This window comes from Amblyomma mixtum, chromosome 1, assembly GCF_055824585.1.
Source record: "Amblyomma mixtum isolate Tamu chromosome 1, ASM5582458v1, whole genome shotgun sequence".
Taxonomy (NCBI): Eukaryota; Metazoa; Arthropoda; class Arachnida; order Ixodida; family Ixodidae; genus Amblyomma; species Amblyomma mixtum.
Genome location: NC_143012.1, coordinates 280422235 through 280444415, shown reverse-complemented (window position 1 = coordinate 280444415; position 22181 = coordinate 280422235). Strand labels below are relative to the sequence as shown.

At 47.0% G+C, this 22181-nt stretch overlaps 1 protein-coding gene across 3 annotated transcripts in view; it reads right to left on the bottom strand.

The window, feature by feature from the left end:
- Positions 1 to 9326: 9326 nt before the first annotated feature.
- Positions 9327 to 22181, bottom strand: part of LOC149371891 (uncharacterized) — a 197149-nt gene continuing 184294 nt past the window's right edge. For all 3 annotated transcript variants that reach the window (XR_016286939.1, XM_089566208.1, XM_089566209.1), the window contains one exon: positions 9327 to 9496. Coding sequence is in view for 1 of the 3 variants with exons in the window: in XM_089566208.1 (XP_089422334.1) it covers positions 9471 to 9496 (26 nt within the window). In the remaining 2 variants the exon portion in view is untranslated. The remainder of the gene's footprint in view (positions 9497 to 22181) is intronic.

Here is a 22181-nt window from a genome sequence, read left to right as displayed (position 1 = left end):
TGAGGTCGTATTCTTCGCAGTGACCGCGGATATTATAATGTACTGCGGAGCATTTCGGCCAGCGAACTATATAGGCTGGCGACGGAAATCAATGTCTTCACTTGCAAGCACGCGTGCGTAGCGAATGAGTCCCCTGTGGCTTGAAGCCGCGATTGGATCAGCACCCTTGCTGAAGGCGGACAGTGCGCGCCTATTTCCTTCAGGGTTTTCCCGTCAATGCCCTCGTTGTGTTGGGTCTCGGCCTAAAATCTTCGCGATGCGAACCCACTGAAACAGCGACGGCAGTGCATCGGAGTACTGGCTGTGAATACATTTGTGCCTAATTCAAAACAACCTGCTTAATGCCTAAGGGAAGGCTCGTTACATGGAAATGTTTGAAATCAGTAGTCTCTCCTGTACACGTTTTCCAAAATAAAAGTTAAGAGTCATAGCTGTATACAGTCTTTTCAATCTTACAATGAGAATATAGTGTTAGGGCAAGCAGTAATTTAACTCATTACTGCCGATTATTTAAACCCCCCGTGAGGGTCGTAAGCTCATGGTCGCTAATGTTTTCTTTGAGACGGGTACACAGCGAGCGTAGCTTTTCCCAGAAAATTAACTTCAGAGAATAAAAGTCTCAACACGGTGGGCAGCTAAAGATTGAGCTACGTTCGACAAAAACCCAAAGTTTCTTGTTAAATTGGGCATGAAGAGTACAGCAAGCAGTTTACGAAGAGGCATTGCATCCTATATAAAAATACATTAACGCGAAAGGAACAAAGCACAAAGAAAACTTCACCGAGATTTCTTCTTTGTATATATTTGTGGTTAAACTTCTTTGCCTAGCTGGCACAAAATTAGAAGAGACCAAATGTAGGATCCTTTATTTTTAGTTCAAATCAGTTTAGTAAGGTGGCACTGAAAAGCTTGCTAATAGACGTGGCGTATATATATAACGCATAGTAAAGAGACCACAGAATAATAGACGCGAGTCTCGGTGTTTTCTGCATGTCTCTTTTTGTGAACTTCCGTTTATTTTCTCACGGCGACACAGCGAGGGCTTAAAGCCATGTCAAGATGTGCTTTTGTGGGTTTCTCTCCTTGGCCGTGGTGTAGGCAGGCGAAAAACGGTGCATACAAACATATCAACAGCAACAGGAAAATGGGATACGCATATAAACGATAGTTTAATACCTGTGGTACCATGCAAAAACTAAAAGTAAATAAAGCATAACTACTCAAAAGAAAGGGAAATGAACAATACGTACCACAGGTGCTAAAGAAGGGAAGACTTTAAAAGGGGTGAAGCGCAAAAAAAACAAACAGTTCAGTGGTTTCGAATCTTATGTCAGTGTTCTTCGCCAAAAAAAAAAAAATCAAAGGAGCGTTGAAGGTGTGTAAATTGGATGGCCGGGCTAACTGAGCGTGTAACATCAAAGGCTTTTCTTCCTACCCTTCTGCTTGCGTCGTAGCGCCTCCACCTTCCGTATTTTCTACGGAAAGAAAATAAGAGAAGAAATCAAGTCATTAACGTGCTAATAACGAATTCTTTCCGGTAAAAGACATTATGCTCTTGTCACGTTGATTAATTTTCTCAACAGTAGTTTTAATGCCAGACTTTACAGCTGCCCTATACTATTCTCAACTCTATTTTCTAACTGTATTCAACTCTACGTTTCGATAAATTGCTAACGGTACTGGAAGTCCTCACAACAACCAACTGAATTTACTTTTCCAGGGGTTAAAACACTGCACATGGTTGGCGTACACGCTTGTAAATAAAGCAGACGAAGGCAACTCCTCTGAGGAGAGATAGCGGGGGTTCAGTCGCGCTGGGTACAGTAACGCACGACTCATGTTTGCCCAGGATAAAGTTTGCATAACACATTGGAACACGGAGCCCTGTAGAAGAAGCCTTCGGCATACCTGTTTCCTCATCGCTGCCCGGCGTAGAGGTGGAAGCAGACGGTGGGGTCATGCTGGTGTCGAGTGGTTTTGCTCCACCAGTGCTCCAGGCATACGCCAATCCTCAGAGGCTACTTCGCACAGCCTGTCCGATGACGTCGCGTTTTTTCTTTCGCTCGAGCAATTTTCAAAAGTATTGGCGCTTATTTAAAACAGAAAAGGAAAATGCTCACCCACTTCCTTCCACCTACCCAAACAAAGAAGAACGCGGTGTGACATTTTTTTGCGCTCTTTTAGAGAAGCGACAAGACCACACCTTCAACCTCAGAGTAGACTGATCGAACAACTGGCGTGATTCACCCAACTATTTTTCACGGAGCGGGTAGACAGTCTGCAAAAATGGGCGTGTCACGTCAAGGAGAGCCGTCTTCAAAGCGACAAAGTTGCGAAACCCATAGGCCTCACAAGTTTCAAATATAAAATTTTTGTTATTTTCGATAAAACAATAGCTGAAGACATCACTAGATTCATGTATAGGAGGTTCGTATGAACACTACGTTTAAAATTAATAATTCATGAAAATATTTCGCACAAGGATGCAATAAAAGCTGCCGGTTTGAGGATCCTGTGTGCAATAACAGTTTGGAGGGGAAAATATTTCGATTACAAATAGATAAGCATGCCTTGAAGTATAAATCATCTTACATTGCAATAAAAATTAACCTGATAATATTGTGACGAAGACAAAGCTGGCAGTGGCGCGGGACGGAGCGCTCGCGCTAGGCCAGTGGCCATTAAATCATCTCTTGCTCATGGTTCACCACGTCTCATTCTTCGGCTGGCCGCCATGTAACATTTGGTGTGAGGTGCTGGGGTCCCTTCATCGCCATCCTGCTCACGGAGCTTCGGCGTCCTGGGCCTGCCGTGGACGTCGGCCGTGAGTACCTGGTCAGCGCCGCACGGCCGTGCCCCAGCCCGCCCGACCTGAACCGACCTCGACGCTCACCCCAGCCCCGTCCCCCGCCCGGACCACACTACACGACGACCCAAGACCCGACGGACCCAAGACCCCACCGACCCAAGACCCCACCGACCCAAGACCCAAACGTGAAAACACCGTCCCCCTGCCTCTGCCGTTCGGTGCGTCCAGAGACCTCGGCCGTCAGCTCCTGGCACCCTACGGCCCGGATGCTTCGTGGACCGGGACTCATTCTCTCATCTTTCTCATCGTGGCGGCCAGCACTGCACCATCTTCTACATACTGTTCAACCCCCCACTCAAGACCATCGCCATTCCGCCGTCTGTTCGTCACCGATCGGGACGATCGCTCGGAGGCCGCGGGTAGTGTGACGAAGACGAAGCTGGCAGTGGCGCGGGACGGAGCGCTCGCGCTAGGCCAGCGGCCATTAAATCATCTCTTGCTCATGGTTCACCACGTCTCATTCTTCGGCTGGCCGCCACGTAACAATATTAACAAGAGTAAGATAACAGAGCTAATAACTGAAATATTTTTACAAGACTTTAATAAGAATATGAAGAAAGATGGGCTTGAATATTGGGTGAAATATCGAATAACTGCGCAACGGAAAGGAAATAAAAAAGGAACACATATCCAAAATTTATTGTCCTTTTTTAATATAGTGTGAGTTCTTTGTAAAAAAAATGACGTGCAATGAAATGTATAATATTTGATTAGACAGCCTAGCATTATGCAATCTGTAAAGTGATCATGCAAAATGAGCGCAAAATGAAACCAATAATCGAATACATGACCTGTAACAAAAAATAAAATTAGACATTTGGTAGCAAAACCTCACTAATTAGGAATGTGAAGTGGTTTCGTGAACTTGGTCACGAAAATACCCTTTCTGATGCAGGTCAGTTACTTACCGCACGCTACTTGCGTTTGCACTAGTGATCCGTTCGTTATAGCGGTGTCGTGCCCCCCTGGCATTCGCGACGCCTGTCGTAGGATATTACGCTGCGCATGCATGTGTTCGCTCAACGCGTGTATTTTCTACTTACAGCTTATTATGTCAGGCGATGTCGAACTGAATCCCGGACCTGTCGACAGTCATGCAGATGTCACACTTGAAACTATTGCCAACGCAATAGCACGATTAGAAGCCACCCAGAACTCCGTACTCGCAGAGCTTACGCTCATCCGCACAGCTCAAACGAAATTTGACAAACTTGTAAACGACCTTTCTTTGCGCGTAGACGCACTGGAAAAAAGCGTTGAAAATCCGAAGTCAAGCAGGGCAGACTCAGATTCAATCGCGAAATTGACCACGCACATTAAACAGCTAAACGACAAATGTGATGACGCGGAAAATCGACTTCGCCGATCTAATCTAATATTCTTTGGGATTCCAGATGCCAGTGACGAAACATGGACACAGTCAGAACAGCATATAATATCACTCTGTTCACAGGAACTAGACATCAGTATCAGTGACACCGCGATTGAACGCGCTCACAGACTGGGCCGTTTCAAGCCTGGAAAGAACCGTCCAATTATTGCTAAGTTTTCTCATTTTAAAGATAAGACCAAAATTTTGTCAGCTATACCGCAGCTCAAAAATTCAACCTATGCAATACGTGAAGACTACTCAGCCCGAGTCCGATTAGCCCGCCAGAAATTGTACGCTTTTGGCAAGGAATGTAACAGAAACTTCAAGATGCGTTTCGACAAACTTATCATCGATGAAAAGCAATTTATCTATGATACCGAATCCGATTCTGTTTTAGAGGTCAAATCATAGCGCTCACTGCCGACGGCTACGCTTCCATTTTCCACTCCCCCTCACCAACAGTCTGGCCGGAATAGAATACCTGCTCATAAGGTCATGTCAGTAATGTACACAAACATCTGCAGTTATTTATCCAAAAAAGAGGCCATTGAAACCCTCCTTCATGACAACGACACCGACATTGCCATTTTCACGGAATCGTGGCTGAATTCTGACGTTGATAACAGCGAGTTACTTGACGATGAAAACTTATTCACTATTCATAGGCTTGATAGGGTTGGGCGCAGAGGAGGCGGAGTGCTGGTTTTTGTAAAATCTAGTATACCTTCATTTCCAGTCAAGATTACTTGTAGCCACGAAATAACATGCGTCCGAATATCTCTACCTTCTAGCACTGTTATCCTCACTGCTTGCTACCGTGCGCCTGATTCCGATAGTACCTTTGTTGACGATCTTTGCAGTGTCCTTTGAAACTTGCATTTTCGCTTTCCAAATGCTGAACATGTGGTCTGTGGGGATTTCAACTTCCCAGACATTGACTGGAACAATCTGTATGCACCTTCTCGTCAGTACAACGAATTTCTTGACATGGTACTCACATTTAACCTCATGCAAACAGTTAAAATAGCAACCCGGGGCACTAATATTCTTGACCTTATCCTGGTATCAAATCCAGATTTTATCCAGTCACTGTCATGTGTTGATTTCCTCAGTGATCATAAATTGCTGTTGTGTGATCTTTCTATTCCAATCCCCATGAAACAACCGTCAATAAAATACATCCGTAGTTACAAAAGAGCCGATTTCGCTAAGATTAATTCCGAGCTTAATAAGTATTTTCCGTACTTCCTAAATTCTTCTCCTACTCGAACAATAGATCAAAACTGGCTGCTCTATAAAAATAAAATTTTATCGCTTATTGATGCTTACGTTCCCCTCATACGTATTCGCGGTGATGCTAGGAAACCGTGGTATTCCAACGCACTAAGAAGACTATCGAATAAAAAGAAACGCCTCTACCGTGAAGCGAAAAATTCTACTTTCGCTTCTAAATGGCAAAAATACCTGGCATGTCTTCACCAATATACACGGTTATTACGACACAGTAAAAATAAATTCTTTCATCAGGACTTGAAGAACATTATTCGTAATAACCCAAAGAACTTTTGGTCCATACTGGCACCACACACTCACCGTTCACGAGATATCACCTTGTTTGACGAACGTGGTGCATCTGTTCCCACAGAACTCCGCTCAGATACAATGAATTCATATTTTTCATCGGTGTTCACCCATGAGCCCCCTCAAAATATACCACCAGTTCCCAATTCAAAATTTCCCCAAATGCCCCCCATTCACATTGCAGCGGAAGGCATTGTAAAAATAATTGATGGGCTTAAAACGTCGAAAGCACCAGGCCCTGACGGAATTCCTGCAAAATTTCTTAAGAGCGCTAAGGAAAGTTCTAGCCTATTCCTTCAAGTCATTTTCGAGCAGTCATTGTCTACGGGTTTGCTTCCGAAAGATTGGAAAATAAGCAAAGTTGTGCCGGTGTTTAAAGATCAGATCCCTCCAATTATCGCCCAATCTCTCTTACATGCATTGCCTGCAAGCTTCTAGAGCACGTCATATATTCACATGTCGCATCACACCTCGATCAGAACAATTTCTTTTTTACTAAGCAGCATGGTTTTCGTTCCGGTCTTTCGTGTGAAACTCAGCTATTTGAATTTACCACTGACCTCCACTTAAATATGGACTCTTCATTCCAAACTGACATTATCTTTTTAGATTTTTCTAAAGCCTTCGATCGCGTGCCCCATCTTCGCCTCATGTCTAAACTCTCCGGACTGTCCATTGATCCTCTCGTTTTATCATGGATACATTGCTTTTTAACAGGTCGCTCCCAATACACAGTAATCGACAATCATCCTTCAGGCACTACTAATGTTATCTCTGGCGTTCCCCAAGGTTCCGTTCTTGGCCCACTTCTTTTTCTAATCTTCATTAATGACCTTCCTTCCGGTGTTTCATCCACTATTCGGCTTTTTGCGGATGATTGCATCCTTTATCGTCGCATTGTCACTAACAGGGATCAACTATCGCTTCAGAATGACTTACACATAATAGAACGGTGGTGTTCCGACTGGCTTATGCAGCTGAATGTCTCAAAGTGCCAATTCATGCAAGTATCGCGAAAACGTTCTAACATCAGATCTGCATATTCACTCCTGTCAAACACGGTAACCCAAGTCCAATCATATCGGTACCTTGGAATCACTATCTCCAGCAAATTAACCTGGTCGGAACACATCTTATATCTAGCATCTAGAGCATCAAAATCACTTGGCCTCATCCGAAGATCCCTGTACCTAGCCCCTCCTTCTGTTCGAAAATTAGCATACGAAACATTCACCCGTACCATACTTGATTATGCAGCGGCTATATGGAATCCTCACCAAGCATACTTAATTAACACCTTAGAAGCCGTTCAAAACCGAGCAGCCCGTTTTACATCCTCAAATTACAATAGACACAGCAGTATCACCAGTATTAAATCTTCACTTAACATCCCGTCACTAGAGCTCCGACGGAAAGCGCACGACTCTGCCTCTTTCATAAGTTATATTACAATTTTCCTGATCTTCGTGACACATTATTACTAGCTCCCATCAGAACATCGCGCCGCCTGTTTAACCTCCTCAGCATTCAACGTATACATGGATCGACCTTGGCATTTAATAAATCTTTTCTTCCAACTGCAATAGAAAACTGGAACCTGCTACCCGACTACATTGTTAACGAGCGCGACGCTACTAAATTTCGACAGGCATTAATTAATCACTGTACTGAATAAAAGACACTGCTCAAACTTCCCCCAGTTACACTTATTCTTTTTCTTGTTGTTGTTGTTGTTGTTACCGCCTAATTCAGCCCTGCGCCCTTCATTATTGACCAACGTTGTATTGTGATGTATCGTTTTTCATTTTATTGTATTGCATTATGTTTTGTTGTATTAACGTATTATTCTCAGTTGCATTTGCTTTGTCCCCCCCCTTATGTAATGCCTCAACAGAGGCCTTTAAGGATAAAATAAATGATGATGATGAATGATGAAGTGAAGTTTTTTTTTATGTTTAACGAATGCCCCTCCCCCCCCCCCCCCCCCCCCCCGCCGCTCTCCAGAACCCTCGTTTCTTCTTCGCGACCAGCTAAAATGTACAAACGTTCTCCTTAAGTTTTGATGCAAATTATCCTTATGTATACCTGCAGCATCATTCAACTGATTCTTTCACTTAGTGGGTTGAAAAAAGCAAAAATTATAATGTTTAAGATCAAGATTGAAGGGTAACACTTCGTTTCATTAAAGGTAATATAAATCTAACAGGTGTGTACGCTGTAGAAGCCACCTGTATATGTGTTAAAAATTGGTGTCAAGGAAACAAAGCAGCCTCTACTCGTTGTGATTCTGCCGAAGCTGCATTTACCAGTAGCAAACTAATATCACATAGTCATGTTGTCTGCTTCAGTTATAACGATAAATGGGCTCTCGACCAGCCTTTAGCAAGCAAAACAGAACAATCATTCTGCAAAAAATATGTGGATTAACTTCCAGAGCTAATGATGACAAATTAGCTTCTACTGCTGTCTACAGAAATGTTTGCCAAAGGGCTCATTTTGCCGGCCCCTGCTATCTGCGATAATTACAGTAGTAATTAGCTTATATTAAAGGCTCCTTTCTTTATTTCCTCACATCAGCTTGCACTTTGCAAAAAGAGCGGACGAGACTGACAGAGGCAAAAACTATCCAATGTTTTCAAAAAACTGTATGATATATAATGCTCCCTTCTTTATGATAATGAGAGAGCCAACAATATTCTGCTCCTAAGCTTTCACTGTCACTAGCAAATGGCCCCGTTCATTATCTGTAGCAGGGAAAATAGGGGCAGAGACGATTATAAAGTTCGTTTGCCTTGGGAATCCCTTGAACGTCATTGAGCAGCATTATGCTCCTGTGTGCACAAAACATAAAAAAATTGGTCTTCTAATCTTTGAGTACACACTCCAAGCCTGTTTCTACTAAACGCTACAAGCGTATCGTTGATGTGTCATTCAATTTTGGTTATGCCATCTAAAGAGATTTTTACAGGAGGGGAAAAAGTAAGATATGCTGAACGCTTCATTCAGATATTTGGAAGATACGAAGGATAAAAATTCCACACGTAAGTCAGCTGAATATCAACTCAGGCACTTTTTACTCCATTCAACACTATTAGGTTGCCTATATTATCTCACGTGTTTATTTATTTTCAGCAAGTATAACTTTCACAATTGCGCGGATGCGTTTTATGTCCGTCGTGTCCTTTTCATCGGCACACAGGAATTGAATTCAGTCCACCTCATCGATCTGAATTTAGGAATTCACCCATTAAAATTCATCTTTTCGTGCGCACCTTCAAGTAGTTACACAAATTACACCGGTGAAAGTATATCTGCTAGAAAATTTGCATGGTGAAGCCAAGTATACGTCGCACCTGTTTCTTTTATTTGTTTTAACGAAGCTTTGTCCATTGTGTCTTTTAATAGAGCTCCTTGCCAATGCATTTTGTGCAGCTGAAGAAAGGATGATCACAGGATGATCACAGGATGATCACAGGATGATCACAGGACGATCACAACACAAGGTAATGCTTAAATTGTGCACAGCGTTTCATTTTATGTACCGTGACTTTGCAAAAGCTCCGCTTCTCTTTCACTTCGGTGTTAGGCACAGCACAGTGCTGGCGGCGTCGGCGCTTCGCATTCGCTTTGACGGCTCGTAAAGCTAGATCATGTAGCTGACGTGAGTTGAGAACCTGCAATTGAGAACAGAGCGAGACAGCAGCATTAGAAGATGCAAGTCATGGTAGAGATAAACCCAAAATATGAGCACAGTAGTGAGCAATACGAAAGAGAACAACTTTCCGCACAAGAGCTGATAATTGTTGGTTATTACTGCACTCATTAAAAAATGACTTTTGTATATTCTAGGCCTGAAAGACAACTAACTGTTCATAAAACAGAAAAATAATTTGCGTCTTGCACATAATTATAAAGTCAGAATGTTCTCCCGCAGAAGTGGTAAAAAATTCCCGATTGTCCTTATATCTAAATTAAAGTCCCCACCCACTCTGCATTATAGCGACATCCACCGCCTTTTCCCGGCCCCTGCAAAGGGGCTGAGTAAGACGAGGAGCGAACTTTAAGGCGCCTGCAGACAGGTACTCTACTCTGTCCTGCAATCTTGAAGCATTACGATCCTAACACGGATGGGCGATGCCCGCACTGTGGGGAGACCTGTGATATCTTCCACATGGTGTGGGCATGTACTCAAAATCCCCACCTCCCCCCTTCCCCTACCCCTTCCAGAGAGGCATGGGAGACATGCCCTTCTCAACTGCTCCTCGCTTGAGTCCCAAAGGGCTCTGGTGAAACGGGCGAGAGACGGGGCATTGTCATGCGGTGTCCCGGACTAGTGACGCCGACCATGTAGCGGGGCCACTCTGTGGCTCCCAAGCTCTATTTCAGTAATTAAAAGTTTTCACCACCACCACCACGGGGGGCGCTGTGAGCGCGCGGAGCGAGAGAGCGTCGGTGCATCGGCTCCGCCAATTTTCGGCTGGAGCCACGTATCTTCGACCGCAACCCCGTCAACACAGCCGTGTCTGGCTTCCCGAAGTCGTCAGCTACCTGTGCATACCTCTCGCACACAGGTGGGGCAAAATTTAGGCCTTTTAGGGCCGATCTTCACTTAGGTGTCGTGGCGGCGGCGCTGGGCCTAGCGCCTACGGCGGCGCCCGGCCGTAAGTGAGTCGCCCACCCGCGGCAAGATGGCTTCGCCAAACCTGCAACGTGGCTACGACCCGGACGCCATGGCCTGGTCCGAGGTTCCAGCAAATCCAGCGCCTGATAGCCCGGCCTCTGCGCCCATCGAGAACTTGAAGTTATTCAAGCTAGTGGAACGCCGCTCCCGCAAGCGGAACGCTTCCAAGAAAGCGGACGCCACGTCGCCAGGCCGCTCAACACGGCACAACGCTGCTGCGCGCGCTGCAGCGCTTCACGGTGGGCCCCAGGGACCTGCTTGGAAACCAAAGCCGCTGCCGCGGCTTCATCCCGAAGACATCGTTATCATCCTGAAGCCCCGGGTGACCGTCGCTCTGAAGGATGTCTTTCAACATGGTGAGCTGGGAGCAGCGTTCGCGGCCTACATGGGCGCCAAGGCCGCAGCATCGCTCAGCCTGCTCCCCACATGGGAGCAAAACCTGATCGTGGCAGGCACCCGAGAGCCGCACGTCGCAGACAAGCTATTGCGGGACTTCGAACTAACAACACCGAAAGGCCAGCTCTCTATGTACGGCCAGTTGAAGCTCACTGGTGACGTGTGCCGCGGCGTCATCACCGTGGCCAAGCACGAGACCAGTGAGTCCCTGCAAAATAAGATCCAGTGGCGTGCTGGAGAGCTTGCCGATATCCGCAAGCTTGGAAAATCAGACGTCGCGGTGCTCACCTTCGTGGGCAAAGTGGTGCCGCGATACGTTCATTACAACTCGGAAGTCACCCTTGTGCGTACATATAAGAAAACAATCCCGGCCTGCGTGCGGTGCGGCACCGTGGGACACCGAGCGGACACATGCCCCTGCCCGGATCAAAAGTGTGGCCTTTGTGGCAGTGCGGTGTCGACCGTCGACGGGGTGAAGACACCGCATGAGTGCACACCGTCCTGTGCAGTCTGTGGGCAAGCCCACGCCACCAACTCCCGGGACTGCACGGGGAAATTCAGGCAGCTCAAGGTGCCCGGCCGCAAGACTAGGCGCCCAGAGCTCCCTGGAAAACAGCGACCTGGCCGGCAGGCAAGTCATCCCAATTCAGGTGCCGGTGGCGGAACGCCGCGTGGAGCTGACGGCATCGACAACAAAACGTCATCATCATCATCCTCGGTGAAGTCACCACCCGGGAACAAGACTACGCCCCCACCGCCACCGCCCAGCGGCAGGGACGCTGGCCACTTCCCGGCGCTCAAGACAAATGGCCTTGCCGGCGCCCGGGCATCAGCGTCTCAACACGGCAAACAACAGGTGAGCAGCTGGGCTGAGATCGCCTCCTCCTCCTCCCATTCCCCCTCCTCCCCAGTTACCGTCTCCGCACTCGATGCGGAATACAAAAAACAGATCGACGTGCTCCGGGCACAGAATGAGCTATTGCTCAACAAAATTCAAAATTTAGAATCAAAATTGGCGTCCGCCGCTCCGAGCCCGCAGAACTCGGACGCAATGGAGAGCGACGCGGAGATCTCGCCTGCCCTCGTGACAGCCATCTCCGCGATGGAGGAGCGCTTAACCTCTAAATTACGATCTATGATCGAGACCGCCATGGACCAAATTTTGACCAAGGTCAAATCTGCCATCCCCGCGGTAGTATCAAAACACATATTGGACAACCCCCGCCTCCTCCGTCGGACGGGGCCCATTAGGGACGTATCCCGTCCTTCAAAATTCAACCGTCTGATTATTGATTCGGACAATGAGGACAGCTGCCCCGCTCCTTCCGTCATCACCCCCTTGATGGCGCAAGTAGCTGGCTCTGAGGCAGCCAATCCCTCCTCCTCCCCCCCAAGAATTTTAAATCATGGCGAGACACCTTAATCAAAGGAGTTCCGCCATATCCAATTCGGCCGTGTCAACTTCAATAACACAGTGGAACTGTAGAGGCTTTAAGGACCGCACTAAGCGGGCCAATTTCCGCCTCTACCTTGAAACTTTCGAGTCCTTACCAGCCGTGGTTGCCCTCCAAGAGCCAGGCCTGGGCGCCACAATTTCAAATTACACGACGTTCCAACAGGACCCCGCGTCTTGTCTTCTCGTTCACAAAGACTACACAGCCAACCTAGTGGATCTCGACCTCCAACTAGAGTACTCTTATGTAATGGTGACCCTCCTACCAGTCCGCCGCAGGGACCCACCGTTGCATATACTCAACGTGTACTGCTCTCCCAAACTAAAGCGAGTGACTTTTGCGGACCTCTTTAGCCGCGCGCTAAGAGTAGCGGGCCGCGATCCCCTGCTGATTGTGGGCGACTTTAACGCTCCCAGTCAGCAGTGGGGGTATCGCAAGGAGGAGTCGCGCGGGCGTAAGCTGGCGGAGCTTGCGTCCACGTTGGGCCTCACCCTCCACACGGACCCTGTCCACCCAACCCGGCTAGGAAATTCCGTGACACGGGATACGTGTCCGGACTTAACCTTCACTCGCAACATACGACACGCAGACTGGCTCAACACCGAGGAGACCCTCGGTAGCGACCACTGCATCATTAACACTACACTACGCACACGCCCCCTCAAGCGTCCAAGAACACAAGCCCATATCCCAGATTGGACGAAATTCAGGCAAAATTTTAACTCACTTGATAATACACCCATTTCCGCGCAAGGCTACACAGCATGGTCCCAACAGCTGCTGGCACACCTTTCCTCGCATGAAACACACATCCAGCTCTCAGAGGCGGTCACGGACGTGGATAACCACCTTCTACACCTCTGGGAAGCCCGTCGCAGCCTCGTCCGCCGTTGGCGACGGCAGAAACACAATAGAAAGCTTAAAGCTCGAATTGCCGAGCTTACCCAGAAAGCGGCAGAGTACGCGGCCCAACTCGCCGACTCCAACTGGGTAGATAGATGCAACACGGCCGCGCGACAAATGTCCAGCCGAAACACGTGGCGTCTCTTTCGAGCCCTAATCGACCCAACCCAAACACGATCCGAAACACAAAAACATTTGCAGCGAGCACTGCACGCTTTTCCTGGCAACACGACTCAACTGGCACAGAAACTTCGGGACCAGTATCTGTGTACAGCCCAAGACCCCCGTGGATCTGCGTACTCTTATGCAGGCAGAGAGAACACGGAGCTGGATCAACCTTTCCAGCTCCATGATCTGCGGGCGGCTCTCGCCAAAATGAAACGGGGCACTGCGCCAGGACGGGATAAGGTCACCGTCAAGCTTTTGACGAACCTTCCCGACTTGGCATACCAGTCCCTCCTGGAATACGTAAATGCGATTTGGCGCGGGGACACCCCCCTGCCAATCGAATGGAAAACGGCTTTGGTCACATTTATTCCTAAAGCTGGCAAACCAATTGACACAGATAACCTCCGCCCTATCTCTCTCACCTCATGCGTGGGCAAACTAATGGAGACGATGGTGCGGGATCGGTTATCTACATATCTTGAACACAAACAAGTCTTTGCGAGCACCATGTTCGGATTCCGCCCACACAGATCCGCACAGGATGTCCTCCTGCAACTCAATCGGGAAGTCCTTGACCCCCTCGAATGCCCCCATAATGACCGGGTAGTACTCGCCTTGGATCTTAAAGGGGCATTTGACAATGTAACACATGAGATCATACTCACTAACCTAAGTCACACCGACTGTGGCCTCAACACATTCCAATACATAAGCCAATTTTTAATCGATCGTCAATCCTACATTCGAATTCAAGATAGAGACCATGGTCCTTACCTACTCGGCACGCGGGGAACCCCTCAAGGCGCGGTACTTTCCCCGCTGCTCTTCAATCTGGCCATGATGCACCTGCCGGCCCAGCTGAGTGGTGTCGCCGGCGTGCAGCACGCCCTGTACGCTGATGACATCACTCTGTGGGCCACGCAGGGCAGCACAGGAGACATTGAAACCAGCCTGCAAACAGCGGCGACGATAGTAGACCGCTACGCCCGCCGCTGCGGTCTTCAATGTTCCCCTCAAAAATCGGAATTTGTGCACCTCCGCCCCTCACAGAAGTGCACAACTAAAATATCTCTCTCTCTTGAGAGTGGTCCCATACGCGAAAGTGATGAGATACGGGTACTCGGACTCTACATCCACAAACACAGGCGGTCAGACACTACATTGGCCAAACTCCGTAAGGTGGGGGACCAGGTGGGCCGCATGGTCCGCCGGGTTTCCAACAAACGCGGTGGGTTACGAAGTAAAGATGCCTTGCGGCTGGCAAACGCCTTCGTAACTAGTCGAATTCTCTATTCGACTCCTTATCTCCACCTACGGAAACAAGAGGAGGACGCCCTTGAGGTCATCCTTCGCAAAATTGTTAAACGTGCCCTTGACCTCCCTATCACTACTTCAAACAGCCGGCTTATGGCTCTTGGGGTGGTGAATACTTTCCGGGAGCTCCAGGAGGCGCACCTTACAAACCAGTACACGCGCTTGTCGCTAACGGAGTCGGGTCGCCGCCTTCTTGCTCGACTCCATATCCAACACACCCCTCCAATGGAAGACAGGTTTCGCATCCCGGAACTGTGGAGACGTGCCCTCCACGTGCGGCCTCTTCCAGCAAACATGTCACATGAAGACCATAATGGTCGGCGCCTGGCACGAGCGGAAGCGCTAGCCCGATATTATGGCAACAAAACAGGTGTATACTACGTGGACGCCTCCGGCCCTCACCATGGGGGATGGTACACGGCCGCGGTAGTTCACAACAGCAACACAGTTAACGGCCTAACTTTTAGAGCTCGCAGTGCAACACAAGCAGAAGAGGTCGCGATTGCTCTCGCGGCCTCACATTCCAATTCAAAATACATAATCACCGACTCGCGAGGGGCCTGTCGGAACGTCGAACAAGGCTGCACTCCCTTCCTAGCCTATCGAATATATCAAAATTGCATACGGGATACGGACCCCGCACACCGTTACCTCATATGGGCCCCTGCTCATCAGGGGTTGGCAGGAAACGAGGCAGCAGACGCAGCCGCCCGCGCGCTCTCTCACCGGGCTGTTTTCTCCTCCCCATCCGATCGGGAACCCGATTTTAATCCGGTCTATACATTCAAAGATATTACAACATATTATCAAAATTGTCATCGCCTTTACCCTAGCCCATGTAAAGGCCTGAAGAAGGCGGATGAGCGGCTCCTTCTCCGCCTTCTCACCAATACTTTGCTGTGCCCGGCAGCGCTAAAACATTTTGACCCCTCCTTTAGCGGCAGCTGCCCACACTGTAGTGCAGTGTCTTCTGACACCTATCACATGGTGTGGGCCTGCCCCTCCAACCCCGCTATTCCCCCCATCCCCAACCCAACCCGGGAGGACTGGGAGGCGACCCTGCTCGGCTGCCACGACTTACAGGCCCAACAAGCCTTAGTCGGGCGCGCCCGGGCGGCGGCAACCGCCACTGGGGTCCCATACTAGGGACCTCCACCTAGTGTTTGTAAGGATCGGTCCCTTACGGGCTGATCCAAACATACCTCCAGTTCATTCGAAATAAATGTTTTCACCACCACCACCACCACCACCACCCTGGCAGGTGGCAGCGTTTCTGGCACAACGTTGCCATTGCCAAAGCATGCAGCGCACATCTGTCACTACCGCTACGTAGCTTAAAGCACGATTGAGGTGTCCACTGTTCGAAGAGGGCGGTTATGCGCCTTCCGTCTGGTTCAGGTGTCCACCGAGATGTGTGAGACAGGTACTGCGCATTTCCTTGCCTCAAAAACCAATTTATAAATTTGACCCTCTGTTTTCCAAGCCCCCGCTCTATTGGTTTCGCAGCTGTGGGAGACTGCCGCTTCCCCGCCATGCGTCTGGGCCGCTTCGGAGCCATGCGTCTCACTCACTCCACAGCAACGAGAAGTTTGGCGAAGGAGCTTCGGTGTAGCTGCCACCGCCACCGCGCGCGCGCGCGCTAATTCTACCGCTACTGTGTGACGTCAAGGCTGCTGTGCACAGCTTAAATCTTAACCACACATCAGTGACACAAGCAGCAACACCGCGCTTAAGGCTTTCGCCTCACCGCACTTTAGGTCAACTAAGTGCCCCCCTGAATTTTTTAGAGTAATATTTTGACGGACGAACACTGAACAGCAACTAAAAGACAAGTTTTTTGTGACTTGAACACACAGGTGGCTTGTATGAAATATATTTCCAGAAAAAGATTATGAACCACGCATTTTTTTAGCCTTTATGGTGTTTTAGAAAGAACTTTTGCTTAACTTTGTCAAGCGGGCCGATTTTCGCTTTCTGGCGCCAGGGAGCAATTTTTTTTTTTCTTAGACAGGCGAATGCATTTTGTTTGCAAATACATTGCGAGCTTAAGCCCCTTCTCATTTTACCTCCTTAATTCAAAAACCCCTAGTGCACTTGAAACTCGTCATCATCCTTCCATCGTCATCGTGATATTCATCCCAAATAATAGACCTCTTCATTGGCAGCTGCGGCAACTTTATGCTCGCAAACTTCCTGATCGGATGCGCCCACCTGACTCACTCCTGAAACCCTCCGATGGAAACTAGAAGGCTTAATATGCTGCGAAAAAACATTTCACCCTAAAGTGTACGCAAACAGTTGCGTAATATCTAATCTTATTCAACTGCTTGTTATGTAATTTCTTGCAGACAGGTGTATCAGTGCTGTTTGTTCACTCTTTTCAGTCTCAACCACTCGCTTGCTGAGCAGGCAGTAAAAAAGTGAAGTTCCGCGACAGATATGAAACCTAGGGCAGTAGTAACGTGGTGAACTAGGGCCGTTTTCGCTTAGTCTCGCTTTCTTTTAGATATCAGCATTTCGTTACTTAACTAATGCTATATTACTTGAGTGCAAAGAAAGATGAGGCGGCCTGCGATTAAAAAAGTAACAAAGGTTTAGCAAAGTTACAAGAGTATGACTGTTGCAAACAGGAACATAGAGATACGCACATTTCGTAATACGCACAGCGATATGCACATAGTGATATGCACATAGTGATATGCACATAGTGATATGCACATATATCAGCACTAACATGCAGACGATTTCTTCGAAGTCGAAGTAGAAACCTCTTCGAATGTGTTAACAAAGCAGCATCGGGACTTAGATTCTTGAAGAAAGCGATCAGTGCCTTGTCTGCTAAAGGGAAAGGAAAAAATACGGGGTGTGCTCCCAAAGATTGCACTGAAGTTACCAGTGACAGCGTCGTCAGCTGTTTATTACTTCGATTAACGCTAACACTTCACAAACAAAAGCTTATGGTTGATTTGCCAAGTTAAGCGATATTGTCGGAGAGTGTTTAATTATCCCCTTGTGAATAGCGGGAGCGCATACGTGAGCGTTCGGGAATTCACTTGTTGAGTTGTAAGGAGTTGGGCAATTTGCAGGTGGTTTTGCACGTCAGTCAGTTGTAAGCGTAGTTGGCGTAGTCTTTCTGTTCTGGAATGTGTATTAATGCTGCGATCGGGGCCAATTGGTTGTGATCCATGGTTAAAACAGCGCGAGAAGAGCACATGACAAACAACACACAATAGCGGAGTAATTGTGCAACACAAGCGCTGCAGCACTTGTTTGTGTTGTGTGTGCGTGTTCTTTCCTTTGCCTTGTGTTTTTCTCTCTCTGTTTCAACCATGAACGGAATGAGAAAGCAGCCTGTATAGTTAACACTTTTCAAAGTTACACCAGTTCTAGTGCTTTATCCTGTAGCTGGATTACGAGAAGTTGAAAAATGCTGAGACATTCGAATTCAAAGTGCAGCTTACATATTTTTGTTTGATAGAATGTGTAGTGTATAGCTCTTATGTACATTACTTCGAGTATATAAAGGTGCACAGTAAAAGTTTACGACCTCACTTGAAAGACAAAAGCAGTCATTGGGAAAAATTTCATTCAGGAAATGGACAGGTCATTAACTAAGCATAGAAAAATAATTAGACTCATCTGGATACTCTAAGCAGTATACGAAGAGTTTATCAGAAAGGAAAACACCAATATACCGGTACAGAGCCTGTAGCTTTCGAGGCAGCAGGACCCAGGACGGTTATGTTAAATACAGAAACAACGTAAATAACTTTCTCGTAGAGGGCAAAATAACACAACAATAAAAAATGGCTGAGGCTTAACTTGGTTAAGCCTGGAGAATGCGAAGCATCATCGTGAGTGAGTGAAAAACATCTATTGTCCAACAGAATGAGACTACCTTACCCAGACCTCCCCTGTCCCATACCCTCAGTTGAGGGAGGAGGATCAGGAGAGATCCGGCCGCATGGGGTAGTCGCGTCAGATGCTGGCCGGGATCTCTTGTATCCCGGCGGCCTCTTCAGCCAGTCGGACGGCGGTGAGCTGGAGCTAAGGGTCCGAGCTCCGGAGCAAGGTCTCCCAGGCGTCTCTACTATTAATGTTCTTTGCCCTGCCTGGGGATTGGCTACACTCCCATATTATGTGGTCGAGGGACCCTCTCGCTCCGCACTTCTTGCATTTATCGTCTTCTATTTCAGGAATTATATGTTTGCATAGAATTGGGTGTGGGTTTGTAGACGCCTCCACGCCAACGCCTGTTGATTGTTGAGTGTTATGCTAGGCGGGGGAAAGTACCTGCGATGTTGTCTATAATATTCTGTAACTTCCTGACAGGAAATTAGTCGCCCTTCTCTCCCGTGATCTGCGAGCGGTGGACCGTCGTGTGCAGCTCGGTGGTAGAGATCTCGAGCCACCTCGTGGGCCGCCTCGTTGCCACGGACAGATTCGTGCGCGGGGGTCCAGATTATATTGATTGTTCTATTCAATGTCACTTGTCTTAAAATTTTGGCAGCGAGGGGAGACGTGTCGCGTAATTTGGAGGCGCACAACCACAGCGACGGCGCGAGGTGGGCCCCCGTTTCTCCACTGCCGGGACGTCAACAAGTCACGTGGTGTGGCATCATCGTGTTACGTGATTTGGAGGCGCACAACCACAGCGACGGCGCGAGGTGGGCCCCCGTTTCTCCACTGTCGTAACGTCATCGTGTCACGTGGTGTGACGTCATGTATCACGTGATTTGGAGGCGCACAACCACAGCGACAGCGCGAGGTGGGCCCCCGTTTCTCCACTGTCGTGACTTCATCGTGTCACGTGGTGTGACGTTATGTATCACGTGATTTGGAGGCGCACAACCACAGCGACGGCGCGAGGTGGGCCCCCGTTTCGCTACTGTCGTGACGTCATCGTGTCACGTGGTGTGACGTCATGTATCACGTGATTTGGAGGCGCATAACCACGGTGAAGGGCTGAAGTGGTAGCTAAAGTAGTATGCTTCGCATAAAAACAATCACTCATTTCTAATCTTCTCAAAGCAACTCGCTAGTAAGTTTCTTAAACAAAACTTTCAGATCAATGACAAAGCTTATAGAGGCAATAAAGTTTTATTGCTTATCAAAGCAGGGCTGGGGTAATCCAGGTCACAGAGAGTGCGAAAGCTTTGATCGGCTTAAACTGCCATGATAGATTTAAAACTCATTATCGCGAATGAGCTCCAGAAGGTAGCATCAATTAGCTGTTCGTTGACTGAGGCTGTCGCTTCATAAATCTGGTAATAAGAGACTTATTATTAGTGTGCTTAAGAAAAGCCAGGAAGCACGCAGAAAAAAAGCTCACTGAAGTTACGGCGCGTAAAATTTAATTTATTGCGGGTTGTAGTGCCTCATCAATCGCGCAAAAAAGGCGATCTTCGTACCCAGAGTGTGATAAAAAAAATCACGAATAAATGTGCCAAGACAATAGAAAAGCCAACTCGGTCTGGCACGAAATTTTACTACGCAAATTACAATTCTATGGGATACGAGGCTCCGCGCTTAGTCTTATTCAGAGCGACTTATCATCCAGAGTACAATACACAGTGATCAACAACATACCTTCTAGCTACGGCCTTATACGCTCTGGTGTTCCACAGGGCTGAATACTGGGTCCCATTCTATTCCTAGTTCACATAAATGATATTGTTAATATTCTTCCTTGCTCCACAACAGTTTTATACGCGGTCGACACAAATATTTTCTTTAATGACGCGAGTTTACAAGCAATAGAATGTAGAGCAAATCTCTGGTTAGAAAACCTTGCATTGTGGCTGCAGGCCAACAGGTTAGAATTAAACATCACGAAGACGAAGTATGTAATATTGAGGGCTAAAAATAGTCATAGATGATGAGCCAATCATATTATACAATTCAAATGTTTTATAACGCGTACAGTCATAAAAATTCCTTGCAATTATATTCAATGAATACCTATCTGTGGACTGACCATATTAATGAAGTAAGAAAAAAAATTTCGCGATCAGTGGGCCTTCGAAAGAAATTTAGGCTTCTATTACTAATATGGCTCAAAAAGTAACTTTATTTCTGTTTAATTCATTCGCATCTTCACTCTTGTTTGCTGACATGGGGAGACTCAACGCAGACTAATTTAAATGCCTTGTTTTGCTAATCTAGGTTACTTAGATAGCACGAACACGTAGTGGGACAGCTTGGGGATATTGGCAATTTTTCAGTTAAAAACTGTTCGGCTAGCGCTTGAGACGTATAACAGAATCCTTCTTGAACCTCAGTTGTTTGCAACACCAGAGCTACCAAAAAACCCATATCACCTTCGGCACATGACAATGAGAGCACCAAAAGCGAGAACAAATTACGGGTTCAAAATGATTAGATACCAAATGACTACCTTTCTGAATGAAAACAAATTTTCATGACCTCCTCTATCAATGAAGAAGTCGAAAAATATACAAAAGAAAAGTGATTGCACTGTTGACTGCGTGACCTTCCGGTACATCCTGTAACATACTGTAAATTGATAGCAGTTAATATGATTATAAATATTTTTTTTCCTTTTTTTATATCTCCCTGTAATCCAACAGCATGCATCTCAACACCTATGAAGCTACTGTACCATTTCTGTACAGTTTTTTGTTTTGTTTTTTAACATGCCAACAAGTATAATGGTGACCGCTACATTTATTGTATTTGTTTATTTTGTGTGTATATATGCTGAATGCAATTTGCTTATACCCCAGGGAGGAAGGCCCTCGTCAGGCACCACGCCTTTTGGCCTCCTTTCTGAAGTGTATGTGTAGACACTTCAAATAAAATATTTTTCAAATACTTTTCAATAAGAATTTAGTTGATTTAAGGCAACGCATTTCGTGCTTGCGTTAAAGCCTGCAAAATTTGTGAAATATGCAGTGCAAATATTCATGAGGCTCCGCTTGCCGGCACCCACTCACACGGCCGAGAATGTTCATATGCCAGCTTTGTCACTGACACCAGTGTGATGGTAGCACAAAAGAAAAAAAAACACTTCCGCTGGAAGCACCAACTCTGCGTTTGTAAATGGTGTTAAAAAATTCATAGATGTAATTTTTGTGACTGAGTTTAACTTTTGAGCATAGTAGTTTTGCTGTGAGGAGGTAGTTCCACGCAGCAACCAACGTTTAGTGGCTAGCGGCTAAAATTTTTGGCCCTTTAGATATTGTGTGCTGCGGTCCACATGGGCGGAAGAATACTTCAACGTTTTTTTATGGGCTAGTGCTACTTAAACGGCAATGTCCAGTTCCTATTAGTCTTGAGTGCAAACGAAACGAGATTCATTATGTGTTAAAACGACCCCGGTTAGTAACCTGGTAGCCATGCGAACATATTGTTATGCACTTAATCTTACCGAAGACATACCCGACTGACTTAAAAAATTATGCAAAGAATAATGACTACTAC